The sequence below is a fragment of the Cajanus cajan genome, chromosome 2, assembly GCF_000230855.2.
Source record: "Cajanus cajan strain Asha chromosome 2, NIPB_CcT2T_4, whole genome shotgun sequence".
NCBI classification, from domain to species: domain Eukaryota; kingdom Viridiplantae; phylum Streptophyta; class Magnoliopsida; order Fabales; family Fabaceae; genus Cajanus; species Cajanus cajan.
Window position 1 is genome coordinate 70695526 of NC_138518.1, and position 24148 is coordinate 70719673.

Genomic DNA, 24148 nt, shown 5'->3' on the forward strand with positions numbered 1-24148 from the left:
ATGACACAATAATTTTTAAGATAAATTATGATTTTAATCTTTATTTTTACTTGTAAATTGATAAGAAAAGAAAATAAGAATAAAAAATATAATATAGTCTAAATATTATTAAATATTAATTATCACTTTAAATACATAATTTGAAATTGTGATCAATATTATTTTAAGAATCTATCATAATCCTTGTATTTAACGAAATCAAACAACTAGTAATGGAAACCACACTATAACTACCTAATAGTAAGATAATTACGATATTTAGATATGTACATTATAATATATATACATACAGTTGTCAACTAAACTAAACAAACAAACAAATATTTATATGTGTATATGCATGTGTGTACAATAATCTAATTGTGAAAATAAAAATCATAGTTGTTGGTCAAGAAATAATTAGACAAACTAGTTACATCAAAGTAATCTAACAAATGCAGCAAAACCAAACAGTAATATGGTCTCACCAAAGTCATTGTCTACCTCCAACTAACTTGCCTTACTCTCATTAAAAACATGATCATCGCAATCCAACCACCAAGAAACATGTAAGGGTAAGCTAGATATTAAAATGATCAACATAACAACAATCGAACGTCCAATTTAACAACACATAACAGCATACAACATAGGATTTACAACTCAACAACATACAACTTAGTATATAAACAACACAATTTTTCAATGATGAGCAACTAACACAACATAGCAACTTATAACACGATACAACTTTGCAACATATCATGCATGCAAGCTTAGAATCTTCTAGTTATAACAACATGCAACTCATAAATTGAATAAAAGGTGACATGCAACAACAACACACCAAACAGATCATCCAACTTTTCTTTCTTCACCATAGACACCAAGAACAAGTTCTTCAAAATCCAACATCCACTCCAAATTAAGCATACCTACAAACATTCAACAAGAATCAAGGTACATGTAGCACCACAATCCACTAATAATCAAGTTCTACCTTCCCTTATGTCTTGAAATAACAAATCCGTAAGAAGAGGGAGAAAAGAGGAAAACTTTGTACAACTTCGAGACAAGATCTCGACTCCACCAACTTTGATATCAAAGTTAGCCACTTGGTTCAACTACAAGGGAGAAGAACGGAAAGATCTTTAGAAAGAGGAAGAGAAGAAAAAGGTTTTCATTTTCTCCACTCTCTTGAGTCTTTCAACATGAAATTTATAAGTCTCCTTCTTGCGAAAGCTCCTTATAACCCTCATTGGAACTAAACCAATTTAACTAACATCAACTTATCACTTAACTACACAAATGAAGTAAACAACCCAAAAAAATAATGTTATAATTATAATTTCAAAGATCTACAAATTAACATTTAACAATTATAAAATTACAAATTTTACATATTTAAAAGACTGAAATTATAAAATTAAAATTTTAAAAATCAAAATTATATATTAAATAAAAGATGATCAAAAGTGCAATTTAATATATGTTATTAATTTTTTTAACAAAACAATCAAAACCACTATATTGGCATAATAATAATAATAACAGAAAAACACTATACAGGAATCAATATATAAATCTAGATTTTCTACCTATATTTATCAAATTTGTTGCGGTTAACTAAGACTATCTTTGATAAGTGAGATATAGTCCAGCATCGAGTGGAAGAGGCGAAAATTGAGATAATCCAGAAATTTAATTTTGATAAAAGTGAAACAAATAAAATAAAAAAATAAAATCTCAATCCCACTAAATTAGGTATAGAAAGGAAATTGAGAAAAAGCAGTGCCCATTCTATCAAACTTTTGAAAATAACCTCCATGTCCATCTAGTTAATTATGGGTACATATATATTAATTGATTACAACACAGTTTAGCAAGCTAGTCGATTTTGAAATCAATAGCACACAAATGAAGCCCACACGCAAAACAAACTATAGAGGAAGCAATTGCTCCAAACACTGGTGCACCGAGAAGTTATCACTTTGCACTCAAATTTCATTCAGAATCCAATTTGTAATCTACTGCACAATAGTTGCATTCAGATTTTTAAACGACAAATTTTTAAACACACGATAACCAGTTTTTTGTAAAATTGCTTCATCACGAATCAATTATGAGAACATTATACTGATTAAAAATTTGATAGCTTCCATTATGTACAACTACAAGTAAAAATGGTTAAATTGTCAAATGTGATTAGTTAATGGTAAACGCTAATAAAAGAGTAAAATAATTTAATTTATAATCTTCCATTTAACAAAACAATCTCATGATATTATTTCGTTTTTATTTCTCCCAAGCCAGAGATCTCAAAATCCCATCCTATTTCATATTTATTTCTCTCTTCCTTTTTTCCCCCTATTTTTATATACTCTATTACTTATTATTTTGTGCACTACATTCGCCGTCTTAAGAGCCCTTTTTAATGAATCGAACAATTCCTTTCTGGAGCAAAAGCATCAATATTATGTATTCCAGAATATGTACATCCTCAATCTTATTGGTAAATTCTAGAACTATAAAAGGCTGTTTGGCCATAGAAACTACATATAAAATAAGATTGGAGCAGATTGCAAAAGCTTGACACAGTATGAAGGCTGTCAGAAAGCTCCCAAACTAGGCATGGCAGAATTATACAAGGAAAAAAACATTCTAGCCACTTTTGCCGCGAGAGCATCAGAATAAATTGATCAACATTGAAATGCCTCATTGTGATGCTACCAATAGAGCCCACAACAGAATAACAGCGCAAACTCCATCTTCTGATCAAAGAGAAGGCAAAACCATAAGTGATTAATTTTTCAAGAAAATAGATTAAAAAATATATATATCAAATCTACGACCTAAGCCACAATTAGAAGCCCCTATTTTTGTGGGGAGCGGGTTGAAAAACTTGAACTCTACATTTGGATCTGAATGGTGTTTGAACAAAAGCACAAGGAGATCGGGGATTTATTAGAATCAAGTGTTGACTAATTTAGCACATGAAAAATTTCCTGTGATTATCATATGGAATATATATGGAAAGGAAATAGATGTGTGACCTCCAAATGACAGGTTGGAGACTCCAGATGGAGGAACCGCTGTGCAAAAAATATCGCACGAGAATACTGGTCAACCAAAACCAAACCCTTCACTAGCTTCATGGATGGCAAGTAACAAACGTTCTTGAAGCTGTTCCTTTGAGGTGTACTCAGGAAGGTCAAGTTGATTGAAGCTGAAAAGATGAAAGTAGAGAGAAGGAATCAGTATGGCAGAAACTCTATGTAGACACTGTAAATTGTAGTAAATGTATGGATGTGGACAGGCTATAATATTTACTTACCAAGTATGAGCTGATGGAAGTCGATCAGGAGCTCCATATGCCTTGTGAATCTGAAACCTTTGAGGACCAGAGATGCCTTGCAAGGCCTTAAAACCCTCCAAAGGAACCTGAAAAACAAGTTTGAAAGGCTACATATGTTACCATGTGCATTCAAAAGCGATTAAACACCAAATAAAGATTTTTTGCCCAAAGATAACACCAACTCTGGGATAATTACTCCAACAAGATTAACCTTCCCCTCCCCAAAAAAAATCTTGAAATACATCACAACTGTTTACAGCATACATCATAGTAAAATTCATGTATCTGGGGATGTATGTTGCATATTTGCACATTTATAATTAATGAATTTTAATAGACAACAGTCAGAACACATCTGGCATAAGACTAGTGTTCTCCAATACTTGAAGAACTATTTCATAGCATGGGGAAACAAAATCTTAAACAAAGAAAAAACTTTTATATCACTCATTGAACTACATTTATACTGTTGGGGGAGACACAAATACAATGATGGAAAAGGGCTACAAATGAAACTGGAAGATCTACTAGAATTAAACCAGATAATACGGGGAAGAATATGAAACAAGTAACATCAAACATATCTTCCAGTTTATAAATGCATCACTTCTCAAGTGAATGTGTGTGTGTGGGCATGTATATCAAGAAAATATCAAAAGTATTCTCACGAGAACTAATCATTGAGCATACATTTGGTATTCTAATGAGAAAAGCTTTCCTGTTATGCCCTGTACGTGTGTTAATAGCTTTCAGCCTTTTGGTTTTGAATGGGACAAGTACCCTTAGCATGTGATTGAAATATTTATATTTATTAGACAACCTTTTAACATTTCTACTACATTACCTTTGATGTTCCGGTCACAAATTGCAGTAATCTTGCCATGTCTTCTTTGTTGAAATTTTTTACCACCTCCCAGAACCATTGAACAACATTTGATGCCACTGTATAGCCAGTATACTCGGTGTTGGCCTTCAAGTCATCCACTATAAGGAGAATAACACCATTCAGATGATTCATTGGAGAATAAAAATATACAACATGATCTAACAAGTGATGAAACCAACTCACAATCAATTTCTGGAAGACCACTGATGAGAAGCTCAAGCTCTTTGTCATTAAATATAGATATCAGTTCTCGTGGCACCAATTCATTAAAACCTTCTAGGAAGGAATTGATTTGAGGACGGATGGCATTTGTCAAAAGATGTTCAGCAACAAGGTCAACATACTCATGCTTTGTTTCTTCGGTGACCCTTATGTTCCTTCCTCCAGGTTTTAGCTCATAATCAGTGACCTATTTAATAATTTTGGGAGAGGTGGCAAAAGCAATGGAAAGGAGAACTCGTCAGAATTGGTATTGAGTTAATGTATTTAAATTAACTAAAAAATTGTCATATTAAAGCTTCAACAAGATTTTATGGAACAAGTTTTTTTACATTCAAACTCGTGTAGGAAAAACATGATAAACCAGAATAAAATGCTTATTTACCTCATTCTTCTCGTAAAGTATGTGCTTCTCCTCGTCAGCATCCATGCTAAATGTTAGGTCAGGAACATCACTCACATCATTCTGGTGCGTGCACAAAAATAAAATAGTCAAAATAAATGTAGAAAACAAGTATATCATGAATACAAATAGAATTATATGGGCATGTTCAACACAGCTAAGTAGGGAGGACAAGATGGTTAGTTATACTATCCCGTCATTAAGTTTGCACCCTAGCCAATTATTCTGAAGTCACCATTTTATACATGAATCCTTGCCAACACACAAACACATCTCCCCCAAATCATGATGTCCCTCTCACTGCCAACGACCAAAACTTTCCATCCCTCTCATCACTTTGATGAGGCTGAACACCAAGCTCTGTATCTCTCTCTATCCTCAATCAGTCTTTTATCCTACACAATGACACTCCAATGTGGCCTTACCCCCGATACAGTTGGATGTATGGTGCCTAAGAAAAATAGGCCAATAAAGTGGTAAAGATTGTAAATTAATACGCACCTCCAGCATCCATTTCAAATTCTTATAGTAATCAGGATCAACCGCTTCAATATCATGGTATGTAACCTTAACACCAAGTATATGCTTATAGAAAGATCGGGTAAAGTAAACATCCAGCAGCTGCCCATCAAACAAAGCCTTCCCCACCTGCATACAAGATTAAAACAATTGTTAAAGAACTACAACCAATCAACATTTAACCATGCGTAATATCAGTGCCATATGCGGCTTTATATATATACATATATATATTAAAATACAGAAAACCTTTGTAGAACATACCACTCGGCCCACAAACTTGAAGTATGAGAGATGTTCAGTCTGGTATACTGAATTAGGGTTTGGTTGGAAAGTTGCATTGTTGCCCACTGTTGTGAAAAGTAAAGCACCTTTGTCAAATATGACCCTTGATAGCAGCTGATACCATTCTCTGGTGAGACCACCGGCATCAATACCCTCTTCACCTTGAAATTGCACATTTAATCGCCCCTTTAGATCCTGAGTAGGACGCATCCTTAACTGATTATAAGAGTCCTCCAAAATGTAAGCCCGCCTTACACTTATACGCAGTGGCCCAGACAAATGTTGGTCATGTTGTTGCCTTATTCTTGAGCGGAAATAGGCTCTCTTGTTATCAAAGTCAATCAGCCTTGGTGCCTTGAGCATCATGGAAAGTGATTTCTCCAACAAACCTGGATTCTGCCTAATAAAAGCATTTGAAAGTCGACGATGCTTCTCAGCAAACCTTGTGAAAGTGATAGCACCATCAAGTTTTCGCTGGGAATCTCCACCAACTTTTATACTCATTGAAGCTGAACAACCAGCAGACTCCTTGACTTCTCTAGCAGTTGCATTGTCGTGGTCTTGCTGCATGATAGATTCATGTGCCTGTAGCTTTTCACACAAAACAAAGAAAGCCTCGATGAAAGGCAAGAGTCTCTGTGTCCCAGGAGGAAGAGGTGGTGAAGTAGATGATCCTTGCAGATTCTCAGTAACATTTATGTTTGTCATGTTAGGAAAGGAAGAGCTCTGCCCAAGCTGCATCTCCGCTGCACTTATACAGTTACTCAGTTCTTGCCACAATGGCTCAAGTGCGGTATTCAAATTCCAAATAGTTGCTTGATCATCATGCTGATTCACGTTATTTTCCATAACCATGTCACCCAATGTAGCAAGTGAAGTGAGTGAACTAAGAGCTTGCAACACACGTAGAATTGCAGCACCAGCCATAGAACCAGCACTCAAACCAAGCATATTTGTTTTCTGTAGTGTGACAAGCTCACTGATGGCTGAACCAGTCAATGCATGAGCTGATTCTGAAAGCTCTAAAGTAAAGAACTTCCTATGGGAGGGAACAATGAAAGCCAACTTCTTCAGCACCTCACCAGCAAGCATATACATTTTATCCGAAAGCCTAAAAAAAATCAGATTAGTCACTTCTTTTCATCTAAACTAAAAAAGATTAGAAAAATACTAAGAGAGAAATGTGAATTTAACAGGTGAGACAGAAATACCCTTCACGACCCAGAAGACTGCACAAATTCCGCAAATCAGATTGTGGCAACTGCAAGAAGATATTATACATATCTACAGTCTTCTTCCCTTCAGATTGACATGGACTTATATCTGCATGCTTATCTTGTTGATTAGAGTCCGACTCTGCTGAAGGAGCATCCTTCTCAGTATTACTTGGGGCTTCATTGGCTGACAAATTTTGGGTATCTGTCATTCCTTTTTCTGATTGACTTTCTAATTTTGAAGCTGCAGTATCAACTACAACTTGAATCAGACCCATAACCTGCTCAAGATGAGCATTGCTGCGTAAAAAGAGGGGTCGGTTCAAGAGCTTCAAAAAGAGCACTAGGGGAACATCCTCCGTCTGGGCTACAGAGAGATTCAGTGAAGGTCCCCCTTCAATAACCTTCTCTTTCCCTTTCTCATTCATATGTACCTTAACTGGAGGTGATGAATCTGGAATAATTGATTGATCAAAGTGAAACAACATTTTTGCAACAGCAGAATGATTTGTAGCCAAATAAGTCAAAATCTCAAGAATTCGGCGGAACACGAGGGGGGGAAGACCTGGTATGAAGACAAGAAGGGAGTAATCAGTGAACAATAAACTTAAAGTATTGAAATAAGCACAAAAGAATTCTGATCCAGACTAAGTATGAACATTACCATCCAACAATTGAGATCGACCATAAACTGTGTTGGAGTGGCAACCAAAAAGCCTCTGGGAATTTAACGTTGCTGGCCGACTTAGAGAGCCTTCAGCTTCAGGTTTAATCATGTCAAGCAAAAGATAAATAAGAGTGGCCCTTGTAACACTATGTGCACATAAGTTTAGCAAGAGCCTCTGCAGAAGGCCTTTTCCAAGGGGCTGACAACATGATCCAAAAAATATTAGCAACATATTATAATCATATAGATACAAAATTCCATAACTAAAACATATGTACAACCACACTGAATATTGCAATGAAAATATACAAAATAAATAGTAGGCCCAATATTAGGAAGATACAAAAGGAACACATTTTCACATCCAACATGAAACTGGTTACTAAGATTAACATCATAAAGAGATCAAATTACCTGTGACAGTCGTAGAAGCCGGATCAAAGCTTTTAATGCATTTGCATCAAGTAGTGGCTCACCTTCAATCTCCTTCACCTTCAAGCTATCCGTAAGAGCAGATCTCCTCCCTATCGTAACTCCAACACCTCGATCCATCACAGGCCGGCGGTCAAATCCAAGACCATTTCTTCGATTGTTAAGCCTGTGGCTGCTCCCAAAAAGACTGCGAGCTTGATAATGACTCATTGCTCGATCCCTCAATATTTGAGCCTCTGCAAGTAATGGAGATGGCAGTGCTGACAGTACAGCTTCCGAAGAGGTCAAAAGAACCTAATACAGAACAAAATACAATGATTATAATCATGTTATATTTTCACAAAATATAACTTCCTCAATAAGGGCACAAAAGAAAATAAAGATTTAAAACCTCTTCACGTAAATCAGCTGGAAAAGTAGCAATTATAGATGCATTATCCATGTCAACTGGCTGTCCTTCAGCCTGCTGGGCAACCCTTTGAGCTCTTTGTTGGGCCAAAACCTCTGCTTGAATATCTGGAGGAAGAGCAGCTAAAAACTCTGGATCAATATCTTCTGCAGAAGGTGGTGCATAAGCTGGAGGTTGAACAGACTGAGCTTGTTGGGATGCCAGAACTTCTGCCCGTAGATCTTCAGGCAAAGCCTCCAAAAAGGTGGGATCAATTGTATTAGCACCAGAAGCTTCATTATTTGCACTAACTTGGTCAGCCTGAGTAGCATCCGGAGCAACCTCTGTGTTCTGAGTTGATAATAGCTCATCCCCCCTGTCTTCAGATACAAATGGTGGCTCTGATTGGTTTCCTTCAGCATCAGTGCCACCCATATCAACATCAGCACTAGCATAAACTGATGATGCATGGCAATCATCAGGATTAGGAGTTTCAGAACCAGAGCCCCCAAACTCAAGATTAGTAGGCTGCCCATCAGCAGTCGATGATCCATTGCATTCCATGGACTCAACTGGCACATTGTGGATGCTAGTAGGTACATCAGCAGCCCTTTCACATTGTATAGCAGCATTAGAATTAATAGATGAGTTGACAAATGCCTGACCTATTTGTACATTCTCGGCAGGAGTCACATTTCCTTCAATTTCTGTGCAATCAATACCATTTGGCAAGATGTTCAACGAAACTGGTTGAACTGACATAGGCTCATTAGCTTGCAAACCTTCACCTGTATCTTGAGCACCAGAGTCTACATTTATCTCTTCCTCACAAAGAGCACCATCAACAGAATTGTTGATTTGCTGAGCTCTAGTTCCATTACCGTTTTCTTGCTCCTGGCTTTCAATCTGCTGACCAGTAGAGTCAGTTCCTGCAGTCAATATCGGACCATCGTGTGATGCAAGAGCATCAGACTTATTCTCTTGTTCACCAGAATTTTGTAAATGTCGTTCAACAGGGCTGCTTGCTGGAGCTCCACTGCACAATTGAGCTAGGAATTGTTCCTCTACTGTTTGTGCAATGGAAGCCGCTTGAGCACTTCCTTGTGGCTGACCATCATCAGTCCACCTACCATTTCCTAACACTCTCCTTCCAGGTAGATGCAATGAGCCCATACCCACAGAATAATCTGTCAGAGGCGGAGGTGCTGCGCCACCCAGACGGTCTCCAAACAGACTACTTGGCACATGATCATATGGTAGAATAGGTGCATCAAACATGTAAAAATGGGCCACATCAAGATTCCCAGATGACAGGGTTTCTGAATCCCGGGATGCAGAATTAACACCTGAGGACCACATTGAGACAAAATCCCCAGATGGCGGTGGTCTAACAAGGAGAGGATGTTGAAAACCATTTACTTCAGTAGCAGATCTTTCAAAGGAAGACCTACCAGTCTGACGGCGACGTTCAAAACTCTGAAGACGAAAAAGGTCATCCACATTCACACCCTCAAATGGTTCAGCTGCCACATCTATAAATCCAGGCTGGCCAAGTATCTGCAAGTGATCCAAGCCATCAAGAGCTTCCCTCCACCTCACCTCTATGACACGATTCTCATGAAAATCATCATCATCTTCATCAATCATCTCATCATTGTATTCATCTCCAAAGCCAACATCATCATGATCCTCCACATCAGTATCTGCCAAGGACATCATGCCCCCTCCATCTTCTGCTATATCATCATCTTCATCTTCTCCCTCATCATCATCCTCATCCTCATCACCATCATCACCCATGTCATCATCTTCATCACCCATGTCATCATCAGCCCTATTCTCAACATGAAAAGTCATCTCAATTTGATCGGAATTATGCAAGACACCACCCTCTCCCATCTCTTCTCGCATAAAGTCCATTCCAAGATCAATTGGTGGGTTTTGAGCCATTGTCCCCCCTTCTACTCCCATATCCTGTTCCACTGACTGGTTTGGGTTATCCGCACGAGCATCAACTTGAGAAGTTCCTTGATCATGTGCATTATCTATTGTATCTCTGAGTGCTTCTTGACTGCCTGCACTCTGATCATGTGTCACCGCTTCAGCTGCAGATGGTGCAGTTATTTGATCATCGGATCTATCATTCAAACCAGCAGATCTTTTCTTTTCTGTCCCATCAGATTTAAAGATTTGCTCACTTGCATTAGCGGCTCTTGTAAGACCTTCTAAACCTTTGAGTATAAGATTCACAATTTTGGGAGCATCAGGATGATCCAAATCAACCACTTGTAAAATATTAGTCAGACACTGAATGATTCCACCATCTATCATGCTTTTTGCAATGTCAGGTGAATATCCTGAACCAGGTAGACTACCAGATGACGAATTCTTTGACAAAATAGAATATACTAGATCAACAAGAGTGAATAGCCTTTTATCCGGCAATAAGCTGCTTTTCATTGAATTGCTCTCCAAGTTTGAAAACAACGTCAATTCTTTAACAAGTTCATTTGTCACTCGTTTACGCCCTTCACCAGATCGACCACACAAAACAACCAAAAACCATGAAGCCTTTTCAGACAACTTGCCTCTCCAATCATCAGGTCCTGCAGATTTATCAACAGAGAGTGGTAACAACCGATGTAATACATGATGAATAATACCACTATGTCCAGATGGTTGATTAGACCCACGGAATTGACACATTTCAGAATCACGTCTGAGTATGACACCTACTGCATGCCCATACATTAGAAGAATGTCACTCAATAACTTGAGGACAAAAGTCACCTTCACCAGTCCTGTAGACCTTTCAGATTCAGGCTCTAATATCCCAGCCTCTTCAACCTTAGATTTACCCTTCACCTTCATGGTAGGTTCATCTATATCCATGAAAGTTGAGTCACACTCACAATCTTCCTGACCTTTCACAGGTGGGTACTTTAGCACAATCTCAAGAAGCTGATCAATTACTTGAGTGAGATTAACAGGAACCTTTTTGTGGCTTTTCAAACATTTCCCCGGTCCATCATGTGACTTGTTTTCAGGTATCCGGACACATTCATTTGAAGATAACCCAACCTCAACACTTGATGATTTTGATTTATCTTTTTCTTTCTCCTTTGACAACACAACAACAGTCCTTCCCCCTGATGTTTCCAACTGACAAACTGCTGCTGCAGCTTTCATAAAAACCATAGGATCCCTAGATATAACAGGTGCCAATGATGTCAGAAATGATCGGGGAGAGACACGCCCTGAATGGCGATTTCCACTTAAAGTTTGTCGTATCTCCAACTCCATGGCTGTTTGTAGTGTTTGAGGATCTTCAAGGAGATGTCGGACTATAGCTGACACAACAGAGTCATACCCAGGGAAAAAGCATATCCTTGGAAGATTAAAAAGAGCAGCCAGACCCCCATTTTCAAGGAACTGCAAAGCTAAAGCATGTGTTTTGGTTAACCGAGCACATAATTGAAGAACAGCCTGCATTACCACAGCAGGAACATGCTGTTTTATCAAATCACATGCAATATCCAGCAATTTATGACTCTCGTCAATAGTTGCAAAGCCAGTAGATTTCCCCAGTATATTCTCAAAAGGCATAGCAGGTTCTTTCTCATTCCCATTTAAATTTGTTTCCTTTGGTAAAACTGTATCAGAAGTTTGCAGGGAACCTTGCTCTGCAGAAGAATCAGGCAGGGAACCAGTTTGGGTTCCTTCCATATTTTCAACTTTTGGTCTTGACTGCACCATTTGATCCAATATTAGTAGTAAAGCACTAATGCATTTAGGGACTGGTAGTTCTTTCCCCAACTCCTGTCTACCTTTGAAATTTGTCAAAATATCTATAATAGTAGATATAATGCCATTCTGAGCAGCAATTTCCCGTGTACTTACATCCTCAAAAAGAAGCAGTGCTAAGATATGCGCCAACACACTCAATGCACAGTTATCCTGGGAAAAGTCCAATGGACAAAGTTTTAGCTGCTGCAGAAGATAAGAAATTACCTTTGGACGATCTTCACCTTTGCTCTGACTGCAAAGTGTTACAAGCAAATCTGTCAACTGAAAAGCCACTGAATCACTACTCTGAAACAACTTTACAGATGCAGCAAGTATATCATCAACCGGAGGTTTCTTCACATTTCCCTCTTCAGTTAGCACATCTACAGTCTTCTCAGCACTCTCAGCTTTAGTAGATTCAGAACTACTTCCTAGGGACAGAGCAAGTGCCCGAGCAAGTTCATCATCCTCCTGGACAGGATCATCAGAATGACTAAACAGCCACTCCATGGCCATTTCAACACTATTTGTTTCAACTCTTCTCAATGCTTCCTCTGCCCTTGCCCTTGAAAAACCCATCTCAACAATAGTGGTAATGGTTGCCTCATCAGGTGGAGGGGGCATGAAACGTTGGTTTGTGCTTCCCACAATGTTATTACGATTTCGCTTGACATCTCCAACACCAGAATATACATGTGTAACAAGTGAAATAATAGATGCAATGAAACCAGGACTACAACTACAAAACATGGGGTGATTCCATACTGGTAGGATTACATCCAGAACCTGAGATTGTAACATACGGACAAAAACTTCTGGGTCTCTAGGAACTGGAAAGAGTCCAATTGACAGGCCAACTGCAACTGGCTGAACAAGAAGCTCTGCCTGAGATGTTGAAGTTGGGGACAAAAGAAGAGAGGAGTTTACAAAATACTCAAGCAAGCGACAGTAGCTTTGCAAGGTATCAAGTAGCCATGTGTTATGGGACAGTTTACCTCCTTCCCCTTTCTTTCCAACATCCATATCTGACGATGGAAGAGAGTATGGAAGTGTCCATAGCAACTGACTAGTAGCTTCAAATGTCGTGAGTAACTCTTTAAATGTTCCATGGACGTAAAAATTATTAACCATGCCAGTATAACAACTCCGGCGCCTGCTGTCAAATGTGAGAGAAGCCATATCATCCACAACCTTACCAAGATATCTACATTTTACAGAAAGTGATGTTTCAAGTCCAGCAAAAGTAGAATGCCCAGAAAAAGTAAGAGCCTCAAGAAAATTAGTAGCTAAAACAGCTCCGAGAGTTTTTGAAGCTGAGCTAAGTGACCCAGAGTCAACTCTCCGACGATTTGGTGAAGTGAATCCCTTCACAAGGGCAGTAAAGAAAGAGCGCAAAGTTGATGACAGTTTGTTAAGAATCTCTAGTACAAGAACATCAGGGCTTTTCTTCTTCAGATCTTGAGACAAAGGTGCTTCCAGTGCACTAGAAGATGCTTCTGACTCAATGTTTAAAGCTTCCAAGTGACGACCAGTCCTTCCACCTCGTATGCGGGACAACCCATGCCGACTTCGGCGGTGCAAACTTTCTCCAGGACGAACTACAGAAAGGATTTCTCGTTCTCCACTCCACAGGGAATGTGAACCATTCCTAGCAAAAACTGGGTTTGTGTATCTTACTGTCTGAATATTTGAATCATCATCACTCTCCCTTTCAACAGAAGTAGATGGGGGTAACTGTGAAATCTCAGGCTCTTGATCAGCATTCTTCTTTTCCTCAGCCTTAGAATCATTACACAATGATATTTGCCATATTATTTCTTTGTATGTTTTCCCAAGATCTTTCAATACATCAGCATCCGAAGTGCTTAGTTCAGAGACCACAGTACTTGTTCCCTTCAACAAGAATACAGAAAGAGTTAAGACAGCTTCAAGACTGGCAAGATATTTCAACACCTTTGTCTGCTTTGCAGATTCCACGAGAGCTAGTTGAGTCCCTCCCACCAAATCTAAAAGCTCATTGGTAGATTTCAGATGTTCCCTCAAGAAGGAGCATACGGCCCGTGCAAGGGAAACATAATGCTGTGGGGAAAAATTCTTGAAGGCAACAGATAATGTCTGCCCAACAGAAACAGAAGGTGGCATTAAAGGTAAGGTAACTAACTGAAGAATAGCTTCAATTCCCTTTTTCTCAACAAATATCCGGCATGTATCGGCATTCTGAAGAATTGTCTCAAGTAGACGAGCAATATTGTTAACACAATCCGGAAGAAATGACTCAATATTTACTATTGACACATCAGGAGGTGGCTCAGTAACCTGCTCTGTGTCATCAACCTTGGATGACTCCTTATTATTAGGCAAGGTCAAATTCTTGTCCTCACCATCCATTTCCATAGGAACAGAGGTTGAAGAGCATGGATCAGGACTCAATGATGAGGAATCCACTGCAGAACCAATTTTTGAGATAGTTTCCAGAATCTCAACCAACATATCCACTCCAGGCCCACGCAATGAAGCAGCATGGCGCATTAATTCATCCAGTCCACTAGACAAAGATGCAGGTGTGTCCCCTGCAAGAGCACGCAAATATGTTTTAGAAGTAAACACTTTCACAAAACACCTCAAAGAGTTCCTATCTTTCACGGCCTGCAGGCCATTACTATTCAAGCATAAAGCATCCAAACACTGGGGGATGCAGGTAATGGCTTCTGCAGATGTGAGAACATCATCCATTATAGCATCCAAGAAGGCAGACGGAAGACCAGCTGCATCTAAAACAGGAAAACAAGTAGGATCCTTTTGTATTAAGTCACTCATGACAGTAGCTGCAAGAGAGAAAACTCCACCACCAAAATCTTTTGCTCTTCTAAAAATTATGCATAAGCAATGAGGCAGCACATTCTCTTCAGATCCATAGATACGAGCAGTATTCCCAGGGGCATAAGTTCCCAGGGATATAGCACGCAATAAAGCTTTCATCAGCAATCGACGGTGATATGAAATTAATGGTTCAGAATATAATGGTTGCATGTCATCTAGCCCAGTTGAAGAACATCTAACAATATTTACACTTCTTGAACTAGACTCAGAATTTTCATCCGGCTGCTTTCCACCATTTTCTACATGAGAGACTTCAATCTTTAGGCGAGAGATAGTATCATCCAAACCTCCCAAATCTCTAAACAGAGCAGCAGCTGGATTACTGTAATCCATAAAAGCTTCTAAAATGCGCACAGCCTTTTCAACCAAATGCAAGTGTTGTGGATTTGTATCTTTAAGGAGAGGCAATAGAGTAGGAATAAATCCTGCTTCACGCATGGCAGAGCACCCTGACGATGTTGAAACCAACACAGTGACAAGAGACAATAGTGCTTCTGCAAAATGAACTGACCATTTTGAGGTATCACTTATAACAGAGTCAATGGCTTTTTGCATCAGGCTAGATAAGATACCACGGTGCCCACCAGATGTAACCGCAGTCTGTACTAATGTTTGACGAGAACGATCTTGGCAAAGAGCAGCTAATGAATGCAAACATAAAACCCGTATTTTGTCCAAAACTGTGTCTTCATAGCTCAGCAATGATACTAATTCATTGATAAATCCAGGCTCAGCATTGAAGAATGAAACCAAGTCATCAGCATCAGCACATGCTTGAATTAGAACTATGAAGGCATACAAGCGAATGCATGTATATTGCTGTCTAGAAGCCAAAGTACCAAAAGCCCTAGCAAACCGCAGTCTTGTCAATAAAGAAAATCTTAAACTGGCAGGTACCTTATATTCTGTAACTAACTTATGCAAAAGCTCAAGATCAGTTTCCACACATTTGTTGATGTCACATAAGTGAATAATTTGCAGGCCTTGGACCAAGGGATCAGCCACTTTGATATCACTTTCTGACTCATTTACTGCATAAAATTCGAAATGAAGGGTACAACCCAATTCACAAGCAACAGGGTCACAAGCATTAGGTACAGCTGATGCAATCAGTCCAAGTCCCTCTTCCTTTCCACCCCATCCTTGGGCAAGAGCATACAATTTTGAATTCAAAGAAGCATCTCTTATAGAGTACTTTCCAACTGTTTTCTTCAAAAAGGTAGCCAAAGTATCTAGGCTAGCCTCTACCACATCTGGATCAGTAGAAGCAAGCAACGCTGAAAGATGCTGCTGCAGATACACAGAAACCATACAAAGTGTCAATGCTAGGGGCATAAAAGGTTAACATTACAGGTCAGCAACAAAGAAGGGGACAAAAAATTAGATACACAGAAAAGCAACAAGCCTATCTTAGCTCTCATATGAACTATAGAAATGCTTATTTGTGCAATTATGTTGACAAGGTGGAAAAAATATTATTTTAGGAAATGTGCCGTTACCTCATATGAACTATAGAAATGCTTATTTGTGCAATTATCCAAAATTATTCTGATGACACGAAGAATTTGAAGAATGGCTTCTCTTGGGAATGGAGGATCTGAGTGCAGAAAATCATCATCAATCTGCAGATCCTTCCTTGGTTTTACATACTTCTCAAAGAATGAATCAAAATGGTTAAAAAGATCGACCCAGTGATGAAAATCTCCCTGCACAGATAAAAGAAATAGCAATGAATCAAGCACATCTAAACAAATATGTGCAATGTATGTAAGACAAGACCATAAAGGTACCTTATCAAACTCCCAAACAAAACCCTTTAAAGGTTCTTCTATCTTCTCAAGTGGAACTGAAGTAACATGATCGATAAAACATCTAATTTTTGGAGGCTGCACCCAATCAACAAAAAAGGTGGTTGATACAATATTTTAATTGATCTATCTATATGTTAATCTCATATAGGAATTAGCATAATCAACTATTAAATTAACATAAATGGAATAATAAAGGAGCACACAACATAACTTTAAACTCATAATTGAAGCAAAAGAAAGAATCCAAGTGGAAATGAATTAAGCACGTAACTCTATATATTAAATACAATTTCCAACTGATAAATAAAATCTGCGACAAAACCAACTCCCAGAATGTTTTACAAATTTCTAAAATGCAAAGTTTCTTAAAGAAAACTTATGGAACACAGAGTTTTAGTTCTCAAAAGTATAAAACTGAATTTACTAGTAAATGCTGAATATTGCATTGACAAAATGGATTTTGGTCAATATGACCAAAATGAACTAAAGGTCTAAAATAATACAATAACATCACATATTAACAACAACCACGGCTTTACCCACTGGTTAGGGCAGCTGAATCAATTGAACAACAGCATTGGCATCAATCAAAACCAATAAATGAGATAAAATAATCAGAATCTTAAAAAGGAATAACATCACCTTTTGCATCTTCAAAATTGTCATATGCAATCAAAATTAAGCAAATTATGATTTCCATCACCATAAAATTGTGGGGACTACATCTACATACAGACTTATCTCCAGCATAACAGAATAACTTTCATGCTAAACACATTTTAGTTCAAAATTCAGATAATTTATTTTTGGAAGTGTACTGTATATGGTAATTTTGTTAAAAAATATTACTTTAGAGTGTCAATTTTCCAAAAGTTACATGTGTAATATATACATAAAGTCACAATAAGGACACCTATAAGTATGTGGATTGGGATTTGTGAAACAGTGACTTGATATGGATGGAAGAAACAAAAGATAAAAGAAAAAAAAAATCACATATAGCATTAGAATATGAAAATCAGACATTAATCAAACAAGAACTAAATCAAAATTAGAAACTAAAATGTTTATTGATCTTTGAAAAATCACAGTGCATGTTACAATTGCAACCTTCCTAAATGATTGGGCATATGTTGGTCCATTAATTGGTTATAACCAGCAACATTGTTCATGTTAAAGCCATCAGTCGACATAGTGTAGTACATATTATAAAACAAAAATATCAGCAACCCTAAAGTTTATGCACGGTTGCATCTTAACAAGGATAGTTGATACACAAATGATAACAAACGTATTCCATGCCATTCCCTGATTCTCAAGCCAATCCCCAATTTAATTTCAATGCAAAATAAAACATCAGCAAAATTCCATGAATACATGCAATAAGAAAAAAACACTTCAAACCCAAAGAAAGCAAAACCACATTTACATTCTAAGTAAAAGTATCAATCAATAACGAAATTCAGGGAAAAAAATTCATACAATCTCCTTTAAGGAGAAAAAAACCCTTCTGCTAAACTTGATCAACTGAAGTTACATAATACATATAAAGTTGATGGAGAAGTCATTAAGATTCAAATAAGTACTCGACCATTTCAAAACCAATGGACTTAAAAGGGATAAAATTCGTGTTAAAATAAAATCATCGCTACCAAACCCCAACAGTAAGCATCAAAAACCCCCCGATCAACATGCAGAGCAAGAAAAACGCAAATAACAATTCGCATATGAATCAGTAAAAAAAAAATCATCAAAGACTGAAAAAAAAAAAACAATAGCCAACTTCATCACCCATAAAAAATAACTCTCTAAAACAGTTGCAACCCAAAAAAGGACAAAGCAAACAATCGAGGGGGAAAAAGCAGTATAAACCCCAACAACAAAAGGAAAAGACTGAAAGGAAAATAAGGGAGAAAAATCGTAAAATTGATCGATAATCAGAAAAATCGGTGGATAAATTAGAAATTAAAAACTAACCACTTCAAGTGCCCTCTTTCTCTTCAACTTCATCTGGGAACTAAGAGCATCGCAGGGAAATAATAGAAAGAGATTCCCCGAATGAGTCGATCAATCCCCGACGAACAATCGAGAATTGATCCCAATTCTGAAAGGGAATGAGGGAATTGGAGTGTGAAAGTGATGAGAGAGAAAGAGAAGATTAGAAGAGAGAAAGAGAGAAACCCAACTGAGGGAAGAAGCTGCACACAATAACGTGCTTTACAATTCCAATACCTTTATATATTGCGCAACAAAATAAAATTACTAAATACAAAACCAACATAATATTATTATTATTATTAGATTATTAGATCATGACCCAAAAGGTTTTTTTTTTTTTTTTACAATAAAGGCAAATATTTGTTGATTACATAATTCTGTTCAAAATGTGTTCCCTGCCTAATTGTTTCTTTTTTGTCCCCTTTTTTTTAATATTTTGTAAATTTGTAAAGGATGTTAATTGTATTTTGGATTTAAATATGATTTTAATTCATGTAAAATGGTTTATGTATATTTTTCTTTGTTTTTTATCTTTCTAAATTTTAGAATCATTGTTTTTAATTCTTATTATTATGTAATTATTTTAAATTATTTATTTATTAATTAAAAGATTAATGATATAGTATTAGCATATGATAATCAAATAAAAAGTGTTTATATATTTTAAAATTATCGTTAGGAATTAAATAATAATAATTTTAAATTTTAAAAGGATGTAAATTTAAAAAAATAAAGATATATTTTACAAAAATCAAATCAAATTTTACTTATTTTATAAAAAAAAATTACAAATTTTAGAATGATAAAAAAAATTACAAAAATCAAAGTTAAACATTTTACAATAATTAAAATATATATATATAAGCATTTCTATTTTATCTCAAAATTCTCAATCTTTCATGATACATGTGTAAAACAACATTGTAAAACTCAAAGAGTTCGTTGTCCTTTTTATTCCGTATTTTTTTTTGTGTGTGTGCATCTTATGATTGATTTTTAGAATTGTCGTGTCAAATAGTGAATTTATTTTTAAGATTCCAAGTTCTCAAGCAATAGCTTTTGGCCTGTGCAGAATTTTTCTCAGTGAATTACTATTTTCCCGAGTTTACAAATACTAGTATTGTATCATGAGTAAGTAGAATAAATATTTATGGGCTTAAATTATTTGTTATCCTTATAAAATAGTTGTATATTGTTTTCATTTTTTATTTCATTCATGTAAAAAAAATTATTTCATTTTGATTTCTGCCGTTAGCTTTGTCTATCAAAATTAATGGGGGAAAAAATTACTAAGATTAAAATTAATATATATAGAGAGAGACCAAAAAATTGAAATGATGAAAATGAAAACGAATCAAAATTTAGAAAATTAAAATGAAGAGGCCTTAAATTATAGGACTAAACAGTTATTTAGCCTTTGGGGTTAAAAAATAGTTATTTAGTTACATCAAAATTAATCTTTCAAATTTCAAAAGCAATAAATATGATGAGATGAAGAGAGTAAAAAATCTGTGATAAATATTTTCTTTTTTTATTCATCAAAATTATAATGAAGCTACCAATGTTTGAATCTAAGTATATATTACTTTAATCCTATCACTGTATATACACTGATAAAAGATAATATAAAAATTAATCCTTATATATAAAATTTTGTAGAAGTTATGTAATACCTTCGGGCTTCAGTTTTTAAAGAAAACACAACAAATGAAAAGTAGCAAAAATGCAACATGAAACAAGAAAGATGTGTGGAACATTCCAATTAATCAGTAGTTTTAAGTTTTAAAGCAATTGGTGTAAAAAAAATTGATACATTTACTTTAAATATTTAAAAAGAAACATTTATTGATAACAATAATAATAAAAACTCAAATATAATTAATCTAATAAAAGATGCATCTAAGACACTTTTGATAGATAGTGTATGATTAGATAAGATAATTATAATGTTATAATTTATTATTTACTGTGCTGATGAGATATGATATTGTTATATTATATTTTATTTTATCTTAATAGTTTGCATTTTTTTATCTTGAAAAATAATTTAGGTTAGGAAATAATTATCTTATATATCATATTATATTATATAAATTGATTAAAAAAATATTATATTATAAAAAAACAAAATATATAAAATAAAGTATTAAATATTAATTTATAAAATATAAATTATATAATACTATTTTTATATAATATATTTTATTATATATTATAATGTATGTATTGATTTATATGATATAAATTATAAAAATATTTTTTCAACATTTTATTTTATATAATTATAATAATTTTTGTAACACACTACTAAAAAAATAATAAATTTTTAAATATTGTGAATTTTTGTTATTGCTTGTTTAATTTTGTTAGATAAAATGATATGTAATTCGTAGTGTTTACTATTTTTAAATTTTAAGGGTTTAAGAATTCTTGTGAGTTTAATTATTTAGGAGTGTTTTGAATGGAGGTCAAAGTTGACCAGTTTAGAAGAAAATGTATAAGATTTTTCTTAAGACTTGAACTTCATAAGTTTATTTTCTTAAGAAACTTAGAGTAAAGTTAGAGAGATAAGTGTTAAAGTCAATGGAGAATTGTCTTCCATTTTGACTTCATAGATTGTTTATATCATTCCCCAGAGCATAAATTGTATTGTTGGATTGTGATTCAAAGCTTTAGAAATGAAAATTAAGTGTTGGTGGTGTCGTGTTAGATTGTGATGTGAAGTAAATGAAGCTTGTATATTGATTAATGTTATGTTGTATATGTTGAATGTTGCATGAATTATCTTTTTGTGGTTGTGTTGATTGAAAGGAAAACTGTAAATCCTTGAGTTGTGGGTTGGGTGTTTTAAGCTTTTGTTGTAAAAATATATCATGATCCCTACACTTAACAACTTATCGACTAACAGTAGAGCTAACTTTGTGAAACTGGATTACATGTGATTTGCATATGTTAGATTAAGTACTGCATGTTGGTTTGGAATAGGTTTTGGGATGGATTGATCCCAAATCACAATTTTGTCAAGTACAAAAATCACCATCACGACGTGCATGATGCAAGTCAAAAACTGTTTGTCTCACTAACATCAAACACAAGATAGATAGTATCAGGCGTGAGCCAAATGAGAGCTCTCAAACTCTGTCACGTCAAGCATTGGTTAAGGGGTGTCAGACATGATTGCCTTGTGAACTCTTTGACTTAGTGATGTTAAGCACAATGGCATCGAGTATGATCAAGTCAATGACTCTCTACCTTAACGACGTCAAGTGTTAATGATCTATAGGCTCTCTGTCTCATTGACGTTAGGTGTGGGGAAGTGACTTTGGGTGTGAATCTCGAGCTCAAGTAGGTTATGTCAAGCATGACAATGTTGAATGTATAAAGTTGTATATTGTGTTGTTGATGCATGAGAAACATGTTAATGTGTAATATTGTGTTAAGATGTGTAGGAAACATGTAGTGTTAAATTATGTTGATAAAATGCGTGAAGCATGTTATTGAGTAGTCTTGTGTTGATATATACATCTAGCATGTGTGTTGTGTGGAAATGTGTTGTAGATGCATTATGCATGAAGTTATGTTGTGTTGTCAACTTAAAACTAGAGAAGATGTATTGTTTTAAAAGTTGAATTATGTCACTGTGTGGATATGTGTTGTGGTGCTGAAAGAGTCCATTTGTTGAAAACCCTCCTTAATTAGTATTGTCTCTTAGAGTGGAGTATTAAGTCTCTTATAGGTCATTAGTTATTAATTGAGTAAAGTATGAAATCGAGGAATAAAATCCTCTTACTAGAAATGTGCGTGGTATTAGGGATAGAAACAAGTGTGGTAGGTACGACTTTCACTATCCTCGTCCTTGTCCTCATTTTCGTACTTTATACATATCTTCGTCCCCATACCCGACAGGTATGGAATTTGTATCCCCATTCTCGTCCACGTCAGGTATTGAATATACTTGTACTCGTCTCATACATGCTTATAAATTAACTAAAAAAATTGCAAAAAAAAAATACAACATAGAATACTAATTACAAAATTACATTCAATTTCATTTAACATAAATTTAAAATAGAGTAAGAATTACATAAATGTCAAGAAATTTTTTTAAATAATTTTTTGGAAATTTAACTCAAGTATGACACAAGTACAGGACAAATAAGTATATATCTATTCATGTCCTTGTACTCATACTCAATCAAACTAAGTATTCTCTATCAAAATCAACTCGAGTTCGAGTATTAATTATGAATACAAGTTTACTTGTCATCCCTATGTAGTATCATGTTAAGTCTCAATTATACCTCTTTTTGGACAAGACTTAATGAACAATTTCACTCATCCTCTGAACCATTGCAATATAATTGTTCTCTTTTTAGTTCATTTTGTGTGCAGATATAACTAACCCAAATTTAGCTAACAATACCTTAATACACCTCATTTTTTGTGCAGGTATTGAGCTAGAGAATTGAAGATTGAAGGCCCTTAGGATTGGAAATCTAAGGAGCTAAGGAGCAGAGCAGAGTGGCTGCGCCGGGCGCAATATGACCCGCGCCGGGCTTGAGAAGAACAGAGTGTTCCACCTCTGCAAGTCACACTTACGCCGGGCGCGAGACTACCCCTGCCGGGCGTGATCGAGACAGAGAGTACCTCAAACTCTCTGGAAGGTATTGCGTCGGGCGTAAAAGGAATTGTGTCGGGCGTGTCCTAAGGCAGAGAGTATTTGACCTTCCAGGAAGGCCCTGCACCGGGCGCAAGGACTTATGCGTCGGGCGCGTAAACCCTAATCTGACTCCCCAAGCTCGTATTTGAAGACATTTTCGGGGGCTCTCCTCCTCATTCACACATTGGGCGCGTTTTAGGAGTTGTGGAAGGGATTCCCGAAGCTTGGAGTCGTTCGTGTGTGGGTCTTTCCTTCGGTTCTTCATTTCTCCTTTCATCTCTATTTTGTATTTACCCTCATTGTTTTGAGTGGTTCTACCCATTTTTTGTGGGGTTAGATGTAACCAACGAATTCTAATGTAATCCTTACGTTTTCAATGATATATATATGTTGTTCATTCATTGTTGTGTTGTTTCTATTCTTAATGTTTGCTTTGAATTGATTCTCCTTTGCATGATATAGGTTCCATTGGGTGTTGGAAAATAACCATTGAAACTAGCTCTGAAACAAATGCCTAGTGGGAAATGTATCTAGGAATGGAGCTTAGCCCATTAGTAGTCTTAAACCCTAACCCGTAATGCTGGTGTAGATATTGGGTACTCAAGGAATTGATATTCAATATCCGCACCTAGGCTCTTGCTCTAAGGGATTAGGTTTGAGTAAACT

At 36.0% G+C, this 24148-nt stretch overlaps 1 protein-coding gene across 4 annotated transcripts; it reads right to left on the bottom strand.

Annotated features, from left to right (window-relative positions):
• Positions 1-2430: 2430 nt before the first annotated feature.
• Positions 2431-19050, bottom strand: LOC109812819 (E3 ubiquitin-protein ligase UPL1). Of its 4 annotated transcripts, none has more exons than XM_083068896.1 (15): positions 18802-19047; positions 16804-16899; positions 16513-16719; positions 8351-16300; positions 7942-8253; positions 7525-7726; positions 6858-7425; positions 5626-6757; positions 5344-5490; positions 4825-4905; positions 4404-4629; positions 4179-4318; positions 3314-3420; positions 3033-3205; positions 2431-2750 (listed from the first exon to the last, which is right to left on the bottom strand). In XM_083068896.1, exons 1-14 carry the CDS (start codon positions 18832-18834, stop codon positions 3103-3105), a joined length of 11304 nt encoding a protein of 3767 aa, XP_082925022.1. In that variant the 5' UTR covers positions 18835-19047; the 3' UTR covers positions 2431-2750; positions 3033-3102. The 4 variants fall into 4 exon arrangements, with proteins under 4 accessions (XP_082925022.1, XP_082925020.1, XP_082925021.1 ...); XM_083068894.1 differs by having other exon boundaries at positions 8351-16303; XM_083068895.1 differs by having other exon boundaries at positions 2710-2900; positions 8351-16303; positions 18802-19048.
• Positions 19051-24148: the final 5098 nt, after the last annotated feature.

Excerpts from the sequence above, each read along its gene's own strand:
- LOC109812819 (XM_083068894.1), bottom strand. The coding sequence starts at position 18,834 with ATGAAGTTGAAGAGAAAGAGGGCACTTGAAGTG. Across the intron at positions 8,254-8,350 it reads CAGCTGATTTACGTGAAGAG|GTTCTTTTGACCTCTTCGGA; the intron begins GTTTTAAATCTT and ends GTTCTGTATTAG. Across the intron at positions 7,727-7,941 it reads GGCTTCTACGACTGTCACAG|CCCCTTGGAAAAGGCCTTCT; the intron begins GTAATTTGATCT and ends TCATGTTGTCAG.